The 25,015-nt window shown below is 44.2% G+C and overlaps 1 protein-coding gene across 1 annotated transcript in view; it reads right to left on the bottom strand.

Annotated features, from left to right (window-relative positions):
* Positions 1 to 651: 651 nt before the first annotated feature.
* The window catches only part of LOC139658637 (protein TANC2-like), a 68,968-nt gene continuing 44,604 nt past the window's right edge, over positions 652 to 25,015 (bottom strand). Inside the window, exons 8-27 of the mRNA XM_071536778.1 lie at positions 24,535 to 24,659; positions 22,082 to 22,313; positions 21,239 to 21,408; positions 20,270 to 20,548; positions 19,255 to 19,422; positions 18,398 to 18,558; positions 17,336 to 17,444; positions 17,103 to 17,225; positions 16,633 to 16,869; positions 16,000 to 16,206; positions 14,369 to 14,462; positions 12,969 to 13,102; positions 12,416 to 12,539; positions 11,525 to 11,700; positions 10,651 to 10,783; positions 9,558 to 9,587; positions 8,020 to 8,111; positions 7,284 to 7,430; positions 6,872 to 6,972; positions 652 to 6,592 (exon numbers count right to left, since the gene is read on the bottom strand). Of these exons, the coding sequence (XP_071392879.1) occupies positions 4,513 to 6,592; positions 6,872 to 6,972; positions 7,284 to 7,430; positions 8,020 to 8,111; positions 9,558 to 9,587; positions 10,651 to 10,783; positions 11,525 to 11,700; positions 12,416 to 12,539; positions 12,969 to 13,102; positions 14,369 to 14,462; positions 16,000 to 16,206; positions 16,633 to 16,869; positions 17,103 to 17,225; positions 17,336 to 17,444; positions 18,398 to 18,558; positions 19,255 to 19,422; positions 20,270 to 20,548; positions 21,239 to 21,408; positions 22,082 to 22,313; positions 24,535 to 24,659 (4,922 nt within the window). The 3' untranslated portion in view covers positions 652 to 4,512. The remainder of the gene's footprint in view (positions 6,593 to 6,871; positions 6,973 to 7,283; positions 7,431 to 8,019; positions 8,112 to 9,557; positions 9,588 to 10,650; positions 10,784 to 11,524; positions 11,701 to 12,415; positions 12,540 to 12,968; positions 13,103 to 14,368; positions 14,463 to 15,999; positions 16,207 to 16,632; positions 16,870 to 17,102; positions 17,226 to 17,335; positions 17,445 to 18,397; positions 18,559 to 19,254; positions 19,423 to 20,269; positions 20,549 to 21,238; positions 21,409 to 22,081; positions 22,314 to 24,534; positions 24,660 to 25,015) is intronic.

Consider the following 25,015-nt stretch of genomic DNA (forward strand, 5'->3'; position numbering starts at 1 on the left):
CTGGTGAGTCCGTTATAATGTATACATAAAAAGATAGATAAATAAATAAATGTATACATAAAGTTTGTTTTGGATGTAACTGATTGTAGCTACATTTATGGATACACAATAACTAAACATTCAAATAAAAATCACACCTGTAGAAGTACCATCAGCTTTGTTGCTGTGTGACTGTCTGTAATGTAATGTATTCCTCTATACTGTTTCAGTCTTCAGTGTATGATTTCACTGTGTGAGGTGAAGCTGAAAAAAATGCCTCACCTGGACCTATTCTATTCTATTCTATTCTGTTCTATTGTAACAGGTCTATTGCTTTGGCCAAGAAATGGTGCAGCCATTCGGAGTGGATTCGGCTGGACACGGCCCCCTTCTCCTCCTTGACACGGGACTGCGGGGCCCTCGTGGGTCTGGGACTGGCCCAGTACTGGAAGCCAGGCGGATGGGCTCTCCCCCGGGCTCCGCGGGCTTTGTGTCTGGCCCTCTCTTCCATGGGACTGTACCACGTTAATCGCCTGCCGCTGCCGGTCCACCCGCAAACCCTCTTCTACGGCCTGTTCTTTGTCAAATTCATTATCGTGCCTCAGGTGGTCATGGTGCTTGTGCCTGGGCTGGTTCACCTTCTTACAGACAAGAAGAAGAAGGACTAGAACCAGCTTTCTCGGGACTCTATGTTACAGGTGTCATTCATGACAGCAAGGACTGAAGTGTCCTTCTGTTCTGTGGGTGCCAGACATCTCTCTTCATGGATGTCAGTTGAATAATGAGACAGTCACTCCAAGTTTTTTTTTCTCATAATTCAACTGGCTGGGGAAAATCTTCAGAAAATTACTATTTTTTCTGTTGGTGTGAGCATGTGGGCCTTAAACCTTGAGATTGTATCAAAACTGTTAAATTTACTGCACATGAATGTTATTTATTCAGCTACTGTTACAAATGCTCTATCGTCATACTTGCTAAATGGTGAGCTTGTAATTATAAGGTTCTGTCTAGGTGGAGTGCAGTTAGTATGGAGGGAACTGAGCATCAAAGATTTGATATACCATCTGGCAAAACTGTTATGTACTCTCTATCGTTTTAAATATTTAAAGAAATAAATAACACCACACAAGCATAAAGTAACATTCAAACATCATGAATATGTGGATAGCTCAATTTTGATTAAAAAAAAAAGAAAAAGTCAGAACCTTTCACTTCCAAGCTCACAAAATATAAACAATTTTATCTGCTAGTATATTAAAATGGCACCATCTTTTGGTCAATTTGGTGCTCATAGTAAGGTCAAATGGTCAACAGATGTAAATAGTTTACGATTCATCATATAGTTATATTGTATTATATCATATTGTATCATATTGTAGCTTATATTTTGCAGACCAAATTCGCCCACACTAAATGGAAAGTGCGTTTGTGTGTTGGATACACATGATGGGTAAAGAGTAAATGACTGACATGCAGGGCGTGTTTCAGTTGGTAACCATTTATAAATATGTTATTTTTTTTCAATACATAGGTTTGACTGTACAGATTACAATCAGTTATCATGAGATAAAAACACATTCTTTTTATTGTTTTTAATTAAACTTTTTTATCACAGCGATCTGAAAGCTCACATTTACAGACAAGAGAACTCTGCTCAGCAAGCAAATACATTAAAATAAAATAAAAGAATCTTGAGAGTTTCGCTTTTGTCTGGTGAGGTTGAAGGGAAATGATAAGGATATCCAGGGATAGCAGTCTCCTTATCGTAATCCCAAATCCAAACAGTATATCACACACCAGAATCAGGACACTGCTATACATGTTTCGGCTTGAGCTCATGGAAAGAATAGAACATGCATCAGACTATTTACAGCAAACTAATATACACTGACAGGTTGAAACCATACACCCCCAAATATCTTCAACTTAGAAGTCTTGTTTAAATTAAGTATAGTACAGTTTATACCTTCATTTCTGTAAAGATCTATTGGGCATCTCCCTGGTAGCAGATGAAACTGAGGGTGAAAAGTTAGAGGCAGACACTCGTCAAATGACCAGTGACCAAGCAACCATCTCTCCAAGATCTTCTTCATCAGAGGACAAAAATAAAGGCTTATGGACTAGTGGTCTTTAGGCAACTTGGTCCACATTTACAAATAACTTGCATGTCCTCTTTATACTGCTTTGATCACTAGCACCCACACTCCAAATAAGGAGTTTCTGGGTGTTGAAATTTCACAAACCCTTTAAATTATTTTGTTGCAGTAGATTCTACTTCATTTTCGAGATGTGTGCGAGACCAGTGGATTAGACTGGCTGTTTTAGTTATTGATGGGTTTAACACACTGAGAAATGCTTAGCAGTGCTGAGCAACAAGGCTATAGTGGAGATTTGAACCCAAAGGTGGAATACTTGACTGTGATTGGCCAAACGTAACCTAAGCCTTTTGAAACAGACTTGCTTAACTAAGGATCCAGAGCCGGACTGAGTGGGATATTTGAGCCAGTATATACAGCAGATACAACTTGTGCTAGAAAGTCTATACATCTTCACCAGTTTAAAAACATTGTTTGCTCTTCGTATTGTCATTATTTACTGCTTTGTAAATCATATAAGTGTCTATGATAGTCTGGTATCATCGGTCAGCATCTGACCGACCACACACCCACTTTCTCCAAATTCAACAATCATAACAACAAAGTAAGTAAAATACATAAAGTGCACCCTTAGTTAAGAACTTCACAGGCATTTTAGTGCAGAAGTGGCTTAATAATAAAAATGTGGTATGGGTTAAAAGAAATGGCAGGAAATGATGCAGAAGAGAAAGGGAAACATTTGTAACAGTGGTTTGTGTATATGCATTCACTAGCTTTTAGTTGCTGAGCACTATCCTTGTTACCCCGTCATACTAGCCTATGTGCGTTTCTATTCTCTTGTCATCACGTACAGAGGAGGGACATGGCCAAACTTTGATACTCCTGTGCTGTGAGTATCAGAGGATATACTCTTTATCATCAAGCCTGCATCACAAAGCCCAAAGATGATTTCAAATTCCTGTAGCCAAAGATCAAACACAAGAAATAAATGTCCTCTCATGGCCTAATTTTAGTGTCTAATACAGTACACTTTCCTCTCAAAACAACCTTTGAGAATTCTGCAACTATCCTCATATGAGCTTGTACAAAACTATAGCTAATCACTTTTTTTTTTTTACAAGCACACAGTTAAGCAAGTATTCAAAGTTGTTTATTGATAGGGAGCTAGTCCAATATGTCAGAAAGGGTAAGAGAATGCAGCCTTGGCAGTTAGTTTAACTTCACACTAAGGCATATCATGAGGTCTGTTATAATACAGTAACGATACAAAAAGAAATACAGTAGTGCATCATTTATCTGACCCTCGGACATCTGAAATGACTTGTTTGCAAAAAGGAATAATCAACAAAAACTGTTGATGCAAAAATAGATTCTAGTAATTGTGTGCAATAGTTGGAATTTTCTTGTTGATACATGCAACTGAAGCACTTGAATACCAACTTATACCCAGACTTGTGAAAGGCGCGTACATGCACGTTTCATATTTTGAATAAGCTTTGGACCTCTATGTCTGTGCATTTCATTAATCCTAATATTTCACTTCAATGTACCTCCATTTCAAAGGGGTTCAGATGAGCAAGGACCTACTGCAGATGAAAAAAAAATCTTATTTTCTTGCATTACACCATGACAAAAGCAATTTTTTGACACAATGGAGGTAATTATGTCATTCAAAGTTGGTCAATGTCCCTCATTCCTTGCCCTGGTAGGTTTTTAACATTTTTCAACATCCATATGACTAGCAGTGGGACACAAAGGCAGGGTTTAACAGAATACAATTCAAACGCAAACTATGTTTTGTTTGTATATCTATGTACAATATATAACTTAATTATAAATATTGTCATTTTTCTCTAAGTACTGAGTTGTTGAGCCATTTGTATTTTCTGAGCAATGTACAGTATTGAACATATAATATTGTATTACATAGAGTAGAGCCTACTAGCAACCTTGGTTAAGAGCACACTTTGAAAGAACAGAAGATGGATACATAGTCCACAAGTAGAGAGAGTTCAATGATTAGTACTTTCACTCTCACAGTCCCACACATAGTGTTCACCTGCGGGAACATTGTGCCACACAACCTTTTGGAAGTGCACTGGTCTTTGATTCAGTATGAGATTAGAACATAGGACCCTCCTGGGTATCCTAATAGTGTGCAGAATATGATAATGAAATAATCCCTTCTCACATTTGTTAGTAGTATTTATCATATAAGTATGTCAAATACCCTAAGTGTGTGTGCCAACTGCGTGGTACAGTTCCACTCTCTGAGTGGAACTGCACTGTCTCTCATGAGTTCTTTAAGACGAGTCCATCCATGTCACATACACAAGGGTCAGCAGCATCTGCTGTATAGCTAAATATTCTCTCCTCTCACTCCCACTAACAAGCCCAGTCCAACCAACCAGCCAACCAACCACAGACAGGCCATCCATCACACATTCGACTCCACAAATGGTCTCTTTGGTTTGATGGGGGAGGTGGGGCCTTGGGTCCGGGAGTCACGAGAGAGCTGGCGGTACATGTTGTCCTGGTAGGCCTGTGCCACAGGCAGAGTCCTGGCCACCTTCACGTCCGGGTAGGTGGGCACCTGGCTGACCCGCTCCAGGATGTCCCCGCTGCCACGGGAGCCATTGGCCAACTTGCCCAGCGAGGGGGGCTGGGACTGGGTGTAGTAGTCCTCCTCCAACAGGTGTCCGTTTTGGGCGTTGTTGGTCTTGTTGTAGTAGGCGATGTTGCCCAGCGAGGTGGGGGGGCTATAAGTGGAGCCTTGCTGGACCAGCTGGCCAGGCGAGGTGGGGCTAATGGCAGAGTCCATGGAGGTCATGGCCCAGGACCGCGAGGGCTGGTGCAGGTACTGCTGAGTCCGCGCCGTCTTGTCTATGATGCCCATGAAGGGCGTGGTCCGAGAGCGGGTGGTCTCGCCCTGGTATAGCCCCCCGCCGCCCCCCTGGGAGGGAGAAATGGGAGAGATGTCATCGCAGGTGCGCTCGTACGTGGCTTGCAGGGGGATCTCCATCTGCTGAATTGAAGAGGAAGGCCTGAAACCCGGGGCTAAATTACAGGTGGATCCAGTTGAGATGTTGTTGCTGGAGGGGGAGAAGCGCAGGCCGACACTCTGGGAGTGGATGAGAGGCCTGGGGGTGGGCACGTGTTGCTTCATCTCAGTAGTATTGGCACTGACGGGGCGTCTCACCATATGGGGGATCTCGGGGGAGCCCAGCTGGCACTGGGGCATGGCGTTGGCGCGCTCCAGCACATGCTCAGAGACCGGGTAGTAGGCGGCCGACTGGCTGCGGCTTATCTGAGGCGTCTGGCTGTAACGGATGCCCCCCGGGCCCCCGCTGCTGGCGCGGTAGGCAGAGGAGGGGCGCTGGGGTAGCTCATCCTTCAACAGGCCCGACTCCATAACCCCTCCTCGGCCCCCGTGCTGACAGAGGGCCCCAGCGCTGAGGCTGGCCTGGACCTGGGCCATGGGCCGTCCGTCCAGGGAGGGCTGGTACACCAGACGGCTCTCCACGTCTACCGAACCACCTTGGTAGCGGCCGCCCATGGGGTGACCCATCTGGCCACCGTAGCCGCTGTTGCCCATCACATTGCTGGGCTGGTTGGTGCGGACTATTTGGGCTATGGAGGGCTGCAGACGTAGGCCTTGCGCTTGGTGGTGCTGGGAGGACAGGGAGGGCTGTGAGCTCAGCTGGAAGGAACGCTGGCTACTCATCTTAGACAGGGGAGACTTGGGACGGCCGGGCAGCTGCTCTGTCTGGTAGCGTACAGGAGAGCCAGACTGGGACCTGTACAGGCAAACGCTCTCCACTGGCGGGCTGGCTCTGTACTGAGCGGCCCGACGCAAGGGGGACGGCGGCGGGCTCTGGTGGTCCATCCCCTGCCCCCCACTACCCATAGGAGGGGGGCTGAAGCGGTAGGACGGCTGGTGCACCGGGGAGGTATGAGGCGGGCTGTGTCGGTAGTGGGAGTTCTGGTGTGTTGGGGAGAGGGAAGGAGACGGGGGCTGGTATGTCCCGCGGGTCGGGGAGGACATAGAGGAGGAGGTGGGGTGATACTCGTAGGGCTGGCCCATGGGGGAACCTCCAGCTTGGTAGAACTGATCAGGGTGTGTGGGGGAGAGCGGTGGGCTCTGAATGATGGGCAAGCTGGAAGGGTTGGACAGAGACTCCGGTGGGGGCAAGCCCATAGACATGGCCTCCAGCTCCTGCTCCAGGTAGTCCTCATCCTCAAACAGGTCCTGGACGGGCTCCATGTCCTCCAAACGGGGCTCTGGGGGAGGAGGGAGAGGCATGGACAGGGACAAGGATAGGGACTCCTCCTCTTCTGGGGGAGGCGTAGGAGGAGGGGAGGGAGGAGGCTCCAGCTCCAGCTCCGGCTGCTGATGCTCCTCCTGGCCGAGCTGGCAACACTCCTCCTCCACCCTCTGGAGCAGCCGCTGGATCTCTCGGTTGTTGGGGCACTGCTTCATGGCTTCATTCAGGTCCTCTAAGGCTTCAGGGAATTGCCTGGAAGGAGGAAAACAATATATATATTTTTACTTTGACAAAATGTCTAACAATAGAAAACTATAGACCATACAGACATCCAGCCTTGTATGAAAGTGCGTGTGGGAGTGTATGTGCATGTAAGCAAGTGTGAGTGACAGTGAGTGGAAAAAAAGAACATGTGTTTTCTCCAAAGCAGCAAGAGAGACTATTGTTTGGAATCTGTAGCAAAGAGTGAAGGATAAGTATAGTGAGTATTTCTCTAGGGCTGGGATGTACAGAAAGAAAAATGTAGTGTACCTGCTGCTACGCTTGGCGCGAGCCCTGGCGTAATACGCCTCGTAAGATTTTGGTTTCAGTTCAAGCGCCTTAGTAGCAAATTCCTCAGCCATCCCAAAGTCCTGCAGAGATGGAGATGAACAGAATACTGTTATACAACACCCAACACATATCAGGATACAGGAAAATAGTGGCACAAGCATTATCCTCATCTTAAGTTGTGTAACACCTATCAGGCAAATAACCTTATGACCCCAATTTTGGTGATTTTCATGTTTTTATCCGCAGTAAAGGTTTCTGTGTTCTGTATAATTTTAAAAATGCATGGCTGTCAGTCAACTTAAAAAGAAGATTGTTTTTCTTAATTCGTGAGATGTTGACATTTTGGTGGTTTTCACCAAACAGCCTAAGTGCTGGACCTCTGCCGACTTACGTTCATTTTCCTCCGACATCGGGACAGGTTGAGGAAGAGCGACACTTTGAGTTCCCTGAATGTCTTGAGGTCCTCACTGAAGCCCTCGCGTGGGAACTTTTTGAGGGCATACTGGTAACGCTGGGCTGCCTCCTTCACCTTCCCTTTCTGCTGGACAAACACATAACAAACACTGAAATAAAAAGCTAACACAAAATGGTCAATATAATATTTACAACTAGATACAAATACAAAGATACATTCATTATAAGATTTGTTTATGAATGAGCTTGTTCTCAGAGAAGGGAAGCTTGTTTTCATTGTCAGACACAATGCATTTTACTTGGGTTGCACCAACACACACTAATATCAGGTATCAGGCTGATACCAGGATAAGAAAAGGGTGTCAGAGAATTTTTCAATACTACACCAAGCGCCATGATCAACATGTAAGGAAACAAAGAAAAGTGATACTTGGTTATCTGCTTTTTCCACACATAGATGTTTGAGCTCTTTAAAGAAAAATGTATTGTATAATTTTGTCCAGTGACCCTAATCTAAGTCTATATTGTTGTAAGAGATAGTATTAGCACATAGTACTGGCTGATAATTAAAGTTTTGTGTTTTGAATCAGTATTTGGTTGTGGTATCAATGCATCTGTACAATTTACATATAAACGACAGGATATTTATCATATCACTGATTTAATTCACACAGTGAAAGCTACACGACAGAGTGCGGGGCCTGTTCTCTGACCTTGTAGAAGCTGTCCCCCTCCTCGATCAGTTTGCTGAGTAAGATGATCATGATGTCGGGTTTGGAGGTGGCCATGGCCCACGTGGCTGGACCTGGGTGACACAGGAGGGAGCAGAAGAGAAAGAGAGTGAGGAAAGACACACAGTAATAAGCAGAGAGGAGGAAGGGAGGAGCGACTGGGAGTCACACTACACACAACAATAATAACAGAGATGAGAACAACAACCAAAATGGGGAATGAGGGAGAAAAGACAGGCATCCACTGCAGAGAAAAGATTACATTGTTCTGCTCTGACTCCTCTGGAGCGCTGTGACCTTGCTATGGGAGTGCTGGAGCAAATCAGACCTGGGTCCAACAGTATTTGCCAATAATTATTAGTGTTCCTTTTACCCTGCTGGAAGTACCAGAGACCATGTTGGGTGAAAGAGTGAGTGCAAGTATATATTTCTGTGATTGACAACTTGAATTGTCCTCCAGCAGTAACCTCCACTCACTTGGTGCTCCAAGTAGATTAAAACAAATGCCAACAATTATCTGTAGGTACTATTTGACCCAGGTCTAGAGCAAACCCAGTGTAGGTGTACAGTACAAAAAAACAAGTCACACTGTCATGTCTTTTTGAGTTATTTTATGCTGTCTTGTCAAGAACTGTAGATGCAATTCTTTGTAATAATAATGACAAACTGATCACGATGTGATCAGGAACACAGAAATGCAAGAAACCAGTCATCTCCCATTAGGAACAAATGGGAGTTGTATATTTGAAAAAACAAACAGGAAAAACATTTAATCCCTGCTGACTGTTTTGTGACTGGAGAATCAAACACAATTGTTTGCCTGGAAAAACATGTGGCTGTGTCTTTTCTATATCTCTGCAACAGCAATCCTCGACACATGTAACACAAACCACAGAGATGACAAGGAGGGGGATCTTGCACGAGGAGACACGGGGCAGGTAACAGTGAGAGAGGAGGCAAGCAGGAGGGGGATAAAATAAGAGCTCTGCAGGCGTTTAACTGTCCTCTGAGGCGGTGGCGGTGGTAGTGGCGGGGTGGGGTGTGGGGCGGTGAGGGGGGTGGGGTGGGAATGCTGCTGACTGGCCTAGCTGACACTGAGGAAACGTCTGGAAGATGAACGATGCACAGTACAGTGGTGTATCACCCGATTCTGCGGTGGCGGTGGTACAAAAGGCATTACAAATACATGCATTTCCACTAAATCACTACCAAGTGAGCGTTACTGCGGGGTTTCCGTCATGCATCTGTGGGATGGAAGGTCGACACCTTGGTACAATGTCACAGGCTGGAGGCTGGGCATGCTGTCATTAGCGACTTGGACGTTTAGCATCTACCTCTAGGCAATCCCGACTGCATCTCTGTCAGTGCTAATACCTTGCGTGTTATTATTTGTCAGTTTGAGAGGGTTTTGGTAGCTAAGCTCGCCTGCCGACACTTAGGACGACACAGACAACACAGAGAGAGGAGATAGAGCTGTCAAAATGCCTGGTGGGGTGAGAAGTCGACAGCCTTGGCTTTACCTCGGGGCCGACTGGGCAGCGTCTGACATCCTGGGGCCGGAGAGAGAGGCGGGGTCAGGGGGGAAAGGGCCAGTGGGGTACAGGGTGAAAGGTGAAGGGTGAGGGGAGGAAGGGTGGGGAGGGGGTGTCATGAGCAAGGGAAGGAGTGTAAGTGGGAGGGGAGAGCGGGGGGGAGGGGCAGAATTGCCAGAGAGAACAGAGAAAATAGGGGTGTGGGAGTGCGTGGGAGTGAGAGGAAGAGAGGGAGAGAAAGAGCAGGAGGGGTGAAAGAGAAAGAGAGGTGATGGTGGTGGTGGTGGAGGAGGAGGAGAAGTGAGAAAAGGAACACAAAAAAGCAGCAGTGAGAAGCGGAGATAAGTGCCTTGGCAAAAGAAGAAGAAGAAAAAAAAAACGAAAAAAAAACAAAAACAAAAAAAACAGACACCGAAAAGAAACACCACAAGCACTAACAACTACCTGTCTCTGAGGAACCACAGAGAAATAGAGAGAGAAGGGATGTGATACAGAGAGAAAAACGGTGAGAGAGAGCATGATAGAGAGAAAACAGAGGCAGCAAGAGAGAATGTGATAGAGAGAGAGAGAGGGAGAGAGAGAGAGAGAGGACAAAGAACACAGCGGTAACAGTTGTACAATAAAAAGAAACACACATCAGAGCCATGAATAGCCGGAGAGAAGCAGCACGGTGCAGCAGTGGGGGGTGGACGACATAGCAGGAAGGGGTTTAAGCTACATGGAAACACAAACCTCAATCCATGGCCTATTGCAGTAAAACACTACAGCATACTATAATGACCAGCAGGGCATGGCAGGTTGGTAATTGCAGGGAAGAGTGTACTTAAAAGGGAGTGCATTTTCATCTTTAGATTCTCCCCTCATAGCCTTTCATGCAGCCCATGCTTGAACTACAATGCATGACCTTTTCAACCACAGTGCACAGTGCAATTTCAACTTGTATCTCATTCCATGGCAGGCAAATAACCTTTCATTGTGGAGCTACAGGAGAAAGGCTGCTATATTTAGAAGAGGCCCTTTGTGCGCTAAATGGTAGGCTCTTCAGTCTGTCAAGTTGTTAATTTAGGCCTAGTGCCCTTACCTATCTTGGCTCCTTTCTTGAGCAGGGCGACCACCACTGATGTGTTTCTGCAGCCCACTGCCCTGTCGAGAGGACGCATCCCACTGTAGTCTACGTGCTCTATCATGGCCCCGTGGTCCACCAGGAACTGGACCTGAAGAGACAGAGAAATGGTTGAGGAAATCAGAATCAGAATCAGAAGAATCAGATGAGACAGAGAAATGCTGAGGAAAAGTGGGGAGAATAACTAGGGAACTTTCAAAGAATGCTGGATGAATTAGACTGAAATTTAGACTTTGCTGTCACAAAGTCAGGTCAGTGTTATAAAGTTAATCACGCAACATATAACCAAACAAAGAAGAAAAACTAGCATATATCCTGTTAACCAGGAATTGAAAACGTTATCCTTAATTGTCCACCTCCATATAACTGTATTTAAAACAAGGCAACAGTAAACATGTCACCACCCTCGAATTATGCAGCCCCTTCACGGCCAATAAGTAACAAATGTATCAACTTCTTTTGACCTGTAATTGCAGCGCCCCACTTTGGGCCAATCAGTGTAATTTGGAAAACGCTGGAGTGCATCATTCCTCAAAGCTCTGTTAAATCCGATCAGTGGCTTCTGAAATATTGTGCCTGACACATAGACAAGAAACTAACAATGTAGCACCCTGCTTTTGACAAATCAATGTAATTTGCAACGCAGTAGTGAGATTCCCCACAGTTTAGTCAATATCTGATGAGCGATGTCTGAGATAGTGTGTGTGACAGACAGATAAACAAACAAATAACAACATACAGAGATGATCTATAGTCTGGATAAGATGAATGGTGTAAAACAAAAAAAATATGATCCTTTGTATGTATCTTAATTTTCCCACTGGACACTTACCACTTCAGAGTCGCCATAGAAGGCAGCCAGGTCAAGAGGCGTGCGTCCATTCTTGTCAGCGTGGTCAGTGGCGGCTCCGCTCTCCACCAGGCAGCGGACAACAGGCAGGTGGCCTTTCAGACAGGCCCAGCTCAGAGCTGTCAGACCCTCCTTATCCATCAGAGACAAGGAGGCACCTGGGAAGAGGAAGGTCAGCAGTGAGACGGACCCAGCGGTCAGCCCTTTGTATCCGTCTTTCATTCACAATACTACAATACATAATAATTCATACTGCTGCACATGCTAGCTCTGTGACTGGCACAGTGCCCTAACATTAATGTTTACTTAACGGCTTGCCATTTTTGCTATTTCATGACCCTTTTGATAGGTTAGTACGTTGGCTGGGGACTTTTTGTTGTATGAAACCAAGTATGCTAGTTCTCAGAATGGAAGACAGCTAATTTCTCAGTTAACAGACATCCAGGATGTGAAAAAAAGCAGTTCTGGTTTTGATTTCTGAGCTTAGTCAGCAATGTACAGCAAAACATAATCAGTACAATGTAGTCTGCTGCTCTGGTAGAACAGGATGTAAACAGAAATCTCCTTTGTATGTGTAATCCATTACACCCATTGTCAAATTGTACAAAATTTCACGCGTTGCATCTTTTTCTATCACCTTCAACAAGGAGATTACTACTATATTCCTGAGTGGCCCTATTTGTGGACCCATCAAATCTGACTCCAGGCTGATTAGCACCCCCTTAGTGTTGTGTTTACGACTATCCCAAATAGGAAAAGACACACAGACCAGAAATGATTGGCAAAAAAACAGAGCAGCAGCATACCAATAGCTCCAATGCAAATGAGACATTTAATATAAAACCAGGATTTACATCTTTCTTTCTAACTCACCTTGAGCTAGTAAGAACTCCACAGTTCCCAGGTGTCCCTCTGAGGCGGCCATCATTAGAGGGGTGCGACCCTGCTTATCAGCCAGGTTGACATCTGCTCCATGGGTCAGGAGAAGGTCCACTATCTAAAATAGCCCAAACACAAATGCATGTCATTATGCAACAGCAAATGGATGTGTTCCGAGTTAACTGCCTGGTGGGTTTGAGATGACAAAGTGAAAATCTTCTTAATCCAATCAAAAACAAAACAAAATCCAATCAAAGAGCATCAGTTTCAAGAGCACAATGGCCACTTCTTCACAGCAGAGGCATTTTGGGGTTAGAGTCAGCTCAGCAAGAGACAAAAATGACATAATTACATGAGTGAAACAGAAAATGAGTGAGTCACGGCTCGCCCTGTTTGGTCCTATGGTGGGAACCAGGCTAGCGAGTGCTAAACTGGTGTGTGTTTGTGACATACATTAAATCTAAGGCAATGAGTGAGTGAATGACAGCTGCAGCATACAGTATCAAGGAGTTTCTGAGCAAGGGGAACAGATCAAATGGCTTCTTACCTGCCAGTGTCCCTGTCGGACGGCGCTGAACAGCGGGACGATGCCTCGTCTGTTGGGCTGGGCCACCGCCGCCCCCTGCTCCAGAAGCAGACGACAAACCTCCAGCTTCCCCCGGCCTGAGGCTGCTGTCAGGGCTGCGCACACACACACACACACACACACACACACACACATCCAGGGAGAGATGAAGATGAGGAGGGTATGTACACTGCATAGAAATCAGGTCATGGTCAAATAGTATTAGAAAACGATTCTAAGCAATTATTTTAACTTATTTTGAGCGCCAGATGCATGGGATTTACTGTAACAGGACAAATTTAGATAGATAAGTTGTCAGTCGCAGAGAAGAATATTAAATTGACTTGTGAATAATTTCCTGTGATTGCTGAGAACAGAAGAGTGTTATAAAACAGTGTTTCCTTAGAGATTTGTCTTTGTGTGGAGGCAAAGGCATCTTCTCAAATTTAATGATTATAATTAGAATAATGTCAGCTGGATGAATACATTTCTTTTAAGCCGGGTGGCAGCACCCAAGGCAGATGACCCAAGTTGCTGCCTCTCTATTCTTTGGTAGGGGAAAACACTGATATACAATTCAGTCAATGTATCTGTATATACAATATACACTCCCTCAGGCTGTTGTAAATAAGAATGAATTTCCAGTTGACCTATCTAGTAACGCCAGGATTAGAAATCATCTTCCAGAACAACTGCTATACATCACGTCCTGTATAAACAGTGGAAATACGCTCGGGTGAGTACAAGTGCTCTCTCCAGCTGACAGCAAAGAAAAAGCCTTTTCAACACTGCAAAAGGGGGAACAAACGCTCGCAATGAGGTTTCATAGCTTCAGGTTACAATGATACATTACATTTCTCAACACCCTGCCACAGTGCAATCAGACTAGTCATTTCTAAGCACCCTGGAGCACACTCATCCCCCCCCCCCCTCTCCCCTCTCCCCCCTCCCCCCCTGTGCGAGCCCTGCCCTGTCTATGCTCCAATGACACCACTGCACTGCCATCAGCATCTGACGCAGCAGCAGCAGCAGCGAGCAGCAGCAGACACACAAGAACGATCTCTCATATCCGCACTGCAGCGCTCTGCCTCACGGTGCTACACAGAAAAAAAAACCCTCTCACAAAATACTCTATGGTTCTTAAATAAAGAGAATTATCTGAATTTTATGATTCAGGGGATTCAAATGACAATCCATAAGGTATTTACATGTGAATTTGCAAAACCGCACAAGATTTGCAATAGTGCAAGAAAAGGGCAGGAGATCAAATGCATCCTTGGATCAAAGTGTGACATCAATAAATCAACATTAAGCATTCCTGCTTATCCGTCAGTATTGAATTCTGGGGTTAATCACTGTAACGTCTAGTGAGGCATTCCCACCTGTCTCTCCCCACAGGGTGTCAAAGTTATTGATCTGAGCCCGCTCTACCTCCTCTTCATCTTTCTCCGGCAGGTCCAGCAGGTAGGACACAATCTAACGGGGGAACAAGACGAAAGATGGCAAAGATTAATGTCCAAGTTTACTTTAGCTAGACTAGGATAAATATAGTAAAAGAAACAACTAAATGATAAAATAATCTTCTGATAATGCTGCTTGCTTTCATGGATCTAGTTTCCTTTTGATGAATAATAGAGTACAACCTTATTTGATGTAATCTAATCTAGAAGGCTGACTTGCAGAAGATTGACTTCTACAACAGTCATCAGCAGCAGCTAGGAGATTGCTGCCCACCAGAACAGTTGAAGTGCATTTAACATTTTATATATACAGATATACAAATTATACAATAGTTATTTGTGATGTAGTCTTAACATGATTGGTTCAAATCCAGAACACAAGAAGAAAATGTATGTGCTTTCTGAAAGAGAAATAGTCTCTGTGTGTGTGTGTCTTCTTCCCCCCTTCCTCTACTTTCATTGCCCCCTTTAAACCTCTTCCTTCTCTTAACTGCATCCCTCTCTCCCTCCTCTGTCCTGTCAATTTCAATTTCAAGCAGCTTTATTGACATGCCAAGTAATTCTTATGTTGCCAAAGATTACATAAATAAGCTCTCTCTCTCTCTATCTCTCTCCCTCCTTTACTGTCTCTCAAATTCAAATTAAAATAAGCTTTGTTGGCACGATAAGAGATTTCTTACGTATCAATTTAATCTCTCTTTCTCTATATCTGTCTCTCTCTGGATCATAATCTGTCTCTCTCCCCGTCTCTCGCTCTGTCTCACTGCCCCTATGTGTGTGTATGTGAGCTCCACAGCTGGCCCCGTCTTCCTTTAACGATGTGCAGGTGTCCACGGCAGTTGATGACATCACCAACTCTGAACATTCAGTCATGAGTGTGTGTTGGACAATAATAAGCAATAAAATTAAATATCTCAAAAACTATAACAGGGATTGCTTATAAAAGTAATAGCACACTTCTCTATAATGAGCTGAGCATTTTGATGTGTGTCTGTGTAGTGTAAAAAAATCAGCAAGCACACTACTTGTGCTCTAAAGTACTGTCGGTGCTTCGGATTCTACCTGGATCCATTTTTTTCCCACCTAAATCGAAAACGACTATGATTGTTTTGGATCCCGTTTGTCAATCGTTCTGTTCTTAAAATGGGTGAAATAATGTAAGTAGAAATAACATATGACAAAGTTGTTACATATGTTGCTGAATTAAAAAAGAAAATGCTAACAATCATGGTGCGAATGTTGCACTGCAGGAATGTTAAGCTAAGTATGGCTAACGATTTTGTTTTTCATTGCAGTTTCAAAACCCATCAGAATCCACCTCAACAAATAAAGAAATGTATAATGGAGAAGCAAAAATAGTCAATATTGGACGTAGTAAAAGGCAATCATTTTACACGCCTATTTATTTTTTACATTAGACTGAAAGGTGACGGGATCCAAAATCTCTCATTTGGGCCAAAAGATTACATCACGCTTGAGAGGACAATAATCGAGCCGATCACATCACATCCCCTTCATCCTCTATGGGACTGCCCCTCCCTGCCCTGCTGTACCTCTGTGTAGCCCATGCTGGCTGCAGCGATCAGGGCCTGCTGGACGGCGTGGCTCTTGGTGAAGGCCGCCTGCTGCTGGGTCTGTGGTGACTGCTCATGCTGCCCCATGCCCCAGTCACACTGGATGAGGAACTTCACCACCTCCATGTGGCCCCTCAGAGCCGCATGAACCAGCGCACACTGGCCGTTCTTATCCAGGTGGTCCACCTGTTCGTGGGACAGGGATGTGATCGGGAACATGAGTAAGTACAGAGAACAGTCGACTAATGTACCATTATAAAGGAATGGGAATTATGCGTGTTCGAAAATCCTGGAAAAAAACTACAAAATTACACTGCTGATAGGAATACACACAGTCATACTCAGGAACATCAGTGTATTCATTATTCATGTTGCAGCCTTGAATGGGTTAGGGCTTGATCACACAGGCTCACAAGTGTGGACACTCTCACACACACACACACACACACACACACACACACACACACACACACAAAGTCATGCTCTACTCTTCACATACTACATAATGTATACTTGACCAGACTCCACCCTCGCTCTCTCTTCCTCTCTCTCTCTCTCTCTCTCTCTCTCTTCCCCTCTCTCCCTTTCTACACGTGATTCCCTTTCACACACCTTGGCTTTCCTGCGGCAGAGCGCGGTAACGATGGCCATGTTTCCCCCGGAGGCGGCGTAGCCCAGCGGCGTGAGGCCGCTCTCGGAGGGGGAGTCGACGGAGGCTCCGAACTCCAGCAGCAGAGCCACCATGTCCATGTAGCCCAAGTGGGCGTGGACACACAGCACGGGGGCGTTGTTCAGCACCTCCGTACGGTAGTTCACATTGGCCCCGCCCAGCATCAGCAGCCTGCTCACCTGGACACATACCATGACACATGTGACAAGTGACAGTTAAATACAAACCAAAAAAGTGTATGGCTTGAAATACGAACTCATTTTTCATTTCACTGTCAAAGTAAAAAAAAAAAAACAAGAACATTTCAGTGATTAATAAAGCATGTTTTGAGAAGTATTTTCAATTTTGTTCACAGGCTGGGTTGAAATATTTCTCAAGTCTTATTCCTCTCAGTCAGAGCTGGTGCCTGTACCTTGATGTTGGGAGTGTAGAGGTTTCGGAGTGAAGAAAGTGCAGTTGAAAGGCCCTCTGAGCTGTAGGAAACCCACAGGCCTTGCAAGATAGATGAGGAAACCCCAACTTTCTTGCTGAGACCCTAGAAAAGGAGATTAAGTGTGAATATTCATGACTTTTGAGCAAGACCAGAGCTATGTGGGGGTGTGTGTGTGTACAAGTAAGTGTGTGTGGAGACAAATAATGGTATACCTTGAAGATGTGTGCTTTGAGAATGTGATGGCCCAGCTCAATAGTCTGTTGCCTGTTTAGCTTGTTCTCCTGCCGAGAGAACCAGAAGGCCAGCAGGGTGTGTCCGCTCCTGCAGAGGAATGCAGAGCGAGGAGAAACACATGTAATCTTCCAATGTCTGTTCCTGCGTCATCAGCCCGTCACATTATGCTATCATCTGCACAACTGATGTGATGGTTCTCGGTCATCAAAAAGATATTTATGAGATGAAAAGAAAATCTTCTGACTGTCAAAGATAATGCACAACACTTCCTCTGCTTGATAATCGTACTGTACCTGCACCACAACAAACAAACACAGAGATCGTTATTCATACATGATTGATTAACCGCATAACCCATGAAGAATCATTGACCTCAACTGTGGGACTGCAGTACAAGATATACAGTACAATTTAACAAGCGAAAACATGTAGCACTCTCTGTTAGAGAGAGATCCATTTTTTTTTTCACCTTATTAGCTAATTCTTCATATCACAACATACACCTATTTAACAATAAATGCCAAAATTCTTTACAAAATTAGTATTTTCTCGTATTTTTATAACAAAATGTCATTACAGCATGTTTTGATGGGTTTTGATGCAATCCCCCCCATCCGCCCCTCCCATCATAAAACCTGCAACTCCACAGCTTTCAAAGTGACATGAGTGTCAACATGATGCGGCTGTGCAATTTTGGTTGTTCCCCCCCCCAAAAACCCTGTTTCCTTTTCCATGGCTGCATGTGTTTTTTACGGTCCAACCTATCCACTTTTGATCTGTCCCTCCCCACGTTATGTCCCATCCCAACCAGAAATGCGTCAAATTAATGAAGCAAGACACCATCAAAATGCTGTTTCCTTATGACTTTAAAGCAGCATATTACTGCTTCTTTGAGCATAAACCTTCCCTCTACACATTATGACCACCTTCAGAATCACAGAGGAACTTTGTCTTCACATCTCCTTCCCTCTGAACGAGCCTCTCTCCCCTCGTTCCATCCTCCCCACCCCTCGCCCCTTTCTCCTCCTCCCCTCCCTCACCTTGGATCGCAGAGGAACTTGGTCTTCTCGCCCTCCTCCCTCCAGATCAGCCACTCCCTGAAAGAGGGATGGACGAACATCCTGGTACCATCCCTCCTCTTAACCAGGAAGACTGACAGGTTGTCCACACGCTGCTGGAAATCTTCCCAGTCCAGTGTGCCCTGCAGACCGAGACGTTGTTGCCATTACATTATATTCTGATGTTATTCGGGGTGCTCAAGAAGTCTGTTTTAAGAACTGGTGCGAGAGAATGCGATAACTGGGATATGCTGATATTATCCAGGTTTCTATGATAAATGCAATATTCTGCATACAGTGATATTTGTGAATATGATATGAGGAAGTATCCAATATACTGTGATTAAACAATACATGTAAAATGCTGCACTATGCACTCAAAAACTCTCTTGTTATGTCTCTGTGGATGCAAGCTTGATACCACCGTTATATTCATGACTCTCCCAGCATAAAAGGAATACAATACGTGTTTGTTTATTCCCCACAAATAAAATAATTACATGCCCTCTTTATCAAATTGTCAAATAAATATAACCAGGCTTAAATAAACATGCTATGACTCTACAAAGTCATACTCCCGTTTATCTTAGGATGTAATTACGGATGTACATCTTAGTGATATTGCAGATTAGCAAAAGAAGATTACTTGCAAAGTAAATGGATTTTCGCAACGCCAGTATTCCATATAAAAAATATGGTTCTCTCAATCCTCTGCTTTGGGAGAGAGTTGTTTATTTAATTCCTATATTCCAGATTGTTTCTTTCTGTACATCGATTCTGGTCTCAAAAGGTCGTCCTATTGCTAGTGTCTGAGGTCTTGTACATGTTAGTGTCGCTACCTGCAGCGAACCGGCATTGATGGCCTGATATATCTGCTCGTCTGTCAGCGGGTGGAGCGAAGCCACGGCCACGTTGAGCAGGGGAAGCGCCCGCTCAAAGGACGACTGGGTGGGGAAGCGCATGTTGCACTGCAGCAGGTACACCTCCGCCAGGTTGACTGGCACCACCTGAGGAAGGACAGAATGTGAATTTTAATGCAGATTTAATTCGGCGCACCTCTATATGGTGTATGAATTATGGATTGTGTTTGTACAGCACTTCTTCAGCTATTCCACATGCTCTTCCTGAAGGAGGAGAATGCGAATGTATCAATTGTGTTTATGTAATTTCAAAACTTTAAAAGTTTAAGTAACTTTTTTTTTTTTTGGAGGCTCAAAGCACTCCTGAATACATTAAATTAAATGAATCTAGGGGTAGGGAATAAAATATTTGATTATGAAATGCATACAAGAACAATTCAATTGTATTATTTATCAAAAATGTGTGGGGTGCCGACTGTCTGTCTGTAAAAAAAAAAAAAAAAAAAAAAAAAAAAGATGTGAATAAAGAATTTGATTTTCTGGAAGTCTTCTTGCTGTTGCTCAAAGTATTTCTTATTTTAAAAAGTAACTTTTCCAGTGCTGGTTATGCATTCTGTGAGCTAGAAGTTATTACACAAGACATATCAGTCTATGATAAATTCCATAATATATTTCTAACCCTAGACATCAGAGCCATCCAATTTTATGATTAAGAGGTATATTATATGAAATTTAGTCTCCTCAAAATAGAAAAATACATTTATCATTGCTAACATACTGTACATGCTAAAACATAAATAGCCAAAAGACAAGCACACAGAATACATACAGTACAGAATACATTGCCACTAGTACATAAGAAACACAAAATTAATATGATATTACATGGCATCCCATCTCTGTCTCTCCCATGCTGTCACTCTCCAACATATACTTTCCAATAAAGCAGAAATTGCAAAAGAAAACCATTAAAAAGTAGATAACAAGTCCACACCTTGTAGCTGGAGCTTTTCAGGACCAGGTAGCCCTTCTCAATGAGGTCAAAGGTGAGCTTGAGGTACAGGTAGGAGCCCTGGCTCAGGGCCTTGAGGTGGGCGCTGAGCTTGCCGAAGGTGGTGTTGTCCATCTTGCCGTTGAGGGAGATGTTGTTCTGGATCTCCGGGCTGCTGTGGATGCGGTGCAGGATGTAGCCCTGCAGGTCCTGGTCTATGGCATCGTTCTCCTCCAGGCCATCCAGAGAGATGCGGTGGAACGGCAGCAGCTTGGTGATCTCCTGAAAACCACCATCAGAGGCACGTCAAGCACCAGGCACAGTGAATACAGAGGAATTTGCATTGGTGATATTGGTCTAGAGATAGCCTATATTGACAACTTTCACAGTACATCCTGACTCACGTGGTTTAAGTACAACAGGAACTCACATGCAGTGCAAAGGTACAGTGTAAAATGTACTATGGACAACTATATACTGTATATTGCTCCCTCATAAATATAATAAATATAGCAGTGATATAGCCAAAACAAATGGAAAGACTTTCAGCAGTATGGAGAGGAGAGGAGAGGAGAGGAGAGGAGAGGAGAGGAGAGGAGAGGAGAGGAGAGGAGAGGAGAGAAGATATGGAGAGGAGATATGAACAGGACAAGGACAAAGAGGGTAGAGTTATAGTCAAAACAAATCAAAGATTTTCAGTTGGTGGCCATAGTGACCTCCAACTGATCTAAAAATACTGAACTGAAAATGCAAAACCTTCTTAGCTGGCAGAGATAACAGTACACTACACTACTAGTTGTTGTAAAAGTCCCTCCACACTGCTTAGCTCCTGCTGGATTTAAAATAAAATCCTTTTGGGGCGGATCAAACATGAAGCAGCAGAACAGCAAGTGTATAGAGTGGGATTTCTACTATGGCTACATCTCTATATCAAAGGGAAAATCCTTACTGGCCGGGAAGTGTGTCCTATACCTGTAATGTGGTTCTGACTGTGACCACCAGTTTGAGCCAGGGAGGGAACTTATTGATGGTTTTGGTGAGGAAAGAGACAATGGTGTCTCCGTAGTCTGGCTTGTGGAACTCGGCCTCGTTCAGCCCATCGATGAGGATGATGAGGTCCTCCTCAGAGCTGATCTTCCTCTCTGAAAAACATTGAGATTTTTGTTGTTCTCCAAGGAGGTACTGGGAACAAACAGTCAATATAAAACAGATTTTCTGGCCAAGCCACAAAGTCAGAATTCTCTATATGTTCAAAAATTATTTATCACAGAAACTTGCTTTTCAAGGTTTGAACAAGGTACAAAAAAAATCTAGTTCTAGCATTGCAGATTAGTTTGTGTTTGCTTGGAGTATATCTTGTGTCCAAGGTGCATCTAATATTATGATGCATCAGGGACCAGAGTCAAAGTCAATTCAGAGCCTGAGGTCTGATGAAACATCAGTCATAGAAGTGCTGTTTTTCAAATGTCTGTCGGCACACCTTTTATTTATTACACATTTCAGCACATTATGACTATTGCAAGACATTCACTCAGACTGACCAGAGTAACCACGAATCAGGCTGATGCCAATAGAATACGAGACAGCATTGCCTTGATAGGAGTGTATCATCCAGAGTTTTAGAGTACTGTAAATTTCTAACTCTAGTATCACCTATAATAAGTGTGTTGGAATCAACCCCCTAGCAGAATTAACACCATGTTCCATCTAGACTGATGGGACCTCGCTACACAGGACAGAGACTACTAGAATAACCATAAATCAGGGTTATACCAGCAGCAGCTGCAGCACATGACCTTGGTAAGCGTGTATCACCTTTATAAAGTGCATCCAGGGGCTCGAGGACCCCTCTCCTGAAGGAGGCCAGGGGGTCCTGGACGCAGGAGCGCAGACTCAGTATGCTCTGTAGGTGCGGCTCCCTCAGCAGCTGCTCCCTGTAGGCGACCAGGTGCGGCGAGCGGCACAGCAGAGCCGCTACATTGTGCACAAACTCCGGCACCAGACAGGTGTAAGCATTATCCGCCTGGCAGTAGTGGTACGCCACCACCTGGGGGCGACAGAGAGAGAGAGAGGGGAGAGGGAGGACAGCGTCAGTCAGGTCTCAGAGATGGAACAGTGAACACTTCCCTTCCCCACCACTGATCTTAACCTTGACCATTACTGTGAATATTGCAAAACCGATGGCAGATCTGTGTCCGGGGGCAACGCCAACGCCGCTGGAGGCAGGCGACACGCTTTTAAGATAACACTATTTTCCCAGGTTCTGTCAGCGAGAACCCCGTTTTTACAATCTCCACTGCTGCTACAACTCATTTGGGATCGAGTCAACTTCATGGTGGATGATTGCGGTATAATGAAACATAATACTTCTCGTTTCGCTGCATGGTTTCAGCTATTAATAATTCATTGCTTCCTGCTGTCGAGAGCGGCTGATTCTGAGTTAGCTCATGCCCACGTGTGAGACGACTGAGGCCCACAGGAGTCAAGCGTTAAACCGTCATCATAATTCAAGGCCATGTATTTCAAACTTGTTTATCTAAAAAAAAAAAAAATAAGAATAAAAATCAGCAGGTCTCTTTGCATGGAGATGTAGCGCCACTAGCAAATAGCGGTAGAGCAGGTGAATTTTGGGAGAGGTGAACCAATTAGACAATAGCACCAGGTGTGGCCAAGCGCACATGGGGACAGAGATCAGAAAGAGTTTGACGCTCACCTGCCATCACCTCTGAAAATACTGAGGATAAGGGGATGAAAAGAGTGGAAAAAGACTAATCGAAATGGAATGCTAATTTTTGGCCACGATGGAATAAAGGGCTTTAAAACAAAAGGGGTGAAAAAGGGAGTGAGCTCAATTATTAATGCACAGAGTTAACAAGATCTAATAGCTTGGCTGGGAAATGGCTTTCTGCAGGTATAAATATTTCATAAGGCTCCCTGGCAAAGTTGTTTTTTCTTTTTTAAACACATCTGCATAATGCATCAGGCTGGGACTGGGGATGCAGATGGCTAAGCAGCAGGGGAGGGGGATTGAGGTGCCACAGCAGAGAGAGAAAGAGAGAGGAAGAGGGACGGTTTCACACATCATATAGGTTTACACTGCAGGCAGGTTAAGAGAAGTTAAATACTTCGACAACATTTACACAAGTCCACACTTAACACGCAAAAAAAGAGCTGCAAAAAACTTTCAGTGCTCTAAAAAGGTGAAAAAATCCCAATTTATCTGAACCCGTTTTGAAGCGTACCACCTAATGAGCGAGCCTCGTGTGAGTCGAGGATAACTTGTGGGTGGCGTCAAACTACGACTCTTTGAGGTAGAGTTTCAAACGCGTGTAACCGTATCATAATTCCTGACACAACCCGGGTCTGCGCCCGTGTCTGCGCCCATCTTCCGGGGAGATATTTTCAAAAGAACATATCATAAGCTCTCCTGCCACCCGCGTCGTCACTAATTGAAAAAACTAAGCCGTAAAAGAAGCCATTCAAAATTATCTTTTCATTTTTCAATTACCGACAGACAGAGGCCTGACGATTTCACATCAAACAACAAACACTGGCACATTTATTATTATACTTGATACCTGAAAAAATACCTTTTTAAGTCCTAAAATAAGTTTTCCTCTCAAGAAACAAAGTATGCCGTGCTCTTCTATAATGAAAAGAACGACAGGGGAAGAGACGACTTAGAGTACAGCAGTGTGCAAATGGAGTGTCGGAAAAGAAATTGCCTATTTTTTTAGCACAATGATTATTTAAAATGATCCAGCTACATTCTGTTTGTTTCTGCTCTGAACCTAGACAATATTCAGTGAGTATGATTTTTTTTATTCTACACAGTTGTGATAGAAAAAGGAGGGGTGGAGGTGTGGGGAGGTAGATATGGTCATAAGTGGCTCATGTGTGCGTCTACTTAACTTCTAGTAATGTATCGCAGTGGCATGAGAGCTGGAAATTTCATATTAAAATCACTACAGCAAGCACTCTTACTGCTAGAGCCACTGACTAAAATAATATATATCTTTTGCAGTTGTAAAACAAGCCCTAGACCTAGATAGTGCACAGCAGGGACACCAATGAACCATAATAGAGTATTTGGACATTTTAATGGGCACATCAGTCCATCTACTGTACGCACATGTTCCACTTACTTTCTTTTGGAAGATTAAAGTGTTATTAGTCACTCAAAGGCACCATTCTAGACAGCTGGAACGGAAGTGTGTGTGTATGTGTGTGTGTGTGTGTGTGTGTGTGTGTGTGTGTGTAACTGGTACCTGAGATGCCAGCCTCCTCATGGCTTCTTCTTGACGTCGCCTCATCTCAGGGGTCCCGGGACAGCTGCCTCCTCCCAGGGTGCCGTGCGAGGGCTGGGGCTGGGTGAGGGGGAGCCCCTCTCCATCTGGACACAACGCAGCACACTCACTGACAGCTCTATCATGTGTCTGAGTCCATCTTACGCACTGTTGCCCTCAGAACTAATATACTGATCTTAGATCTTAGATCTTAGAATAGAGTCTACATTAAGAATTCACTTTAATGAACAGGAAAAACTTAAAAGTCACACTGAAATGAAAAAATGACTTTTTTGCCTTTTCAACTCTTTGTAACTATCATACCATATACCTATTCGACAATTTATGCCACAAAAATGGCATTCTATCCAAATCTCATTACTTTTACTTCTTGGAAAACAGAAAATCTGTAATGGTGACTTAATCGTGTACCAGGAGGCATAAATAAAATTTCAACCGATAA

This window comes from Centroberyx affinis, unplaced genomic scaffold (genome assembly GCF_046629955.1).
Source record: "Centroberyx affinis isolate AG114_WGS23_722 - 3 ecotype Tasmania unplaced genomic scaffold, CSIRO-AGI_Caff_v1 ptg002935l_1, whole genome shotgun sequence".
Lineage (NCBI taxonomy): Eukaryota > Metazoa > Chordata > Actinopteri > Beryciformes > Berycidae > Centroberyx > Centroberyx affinis.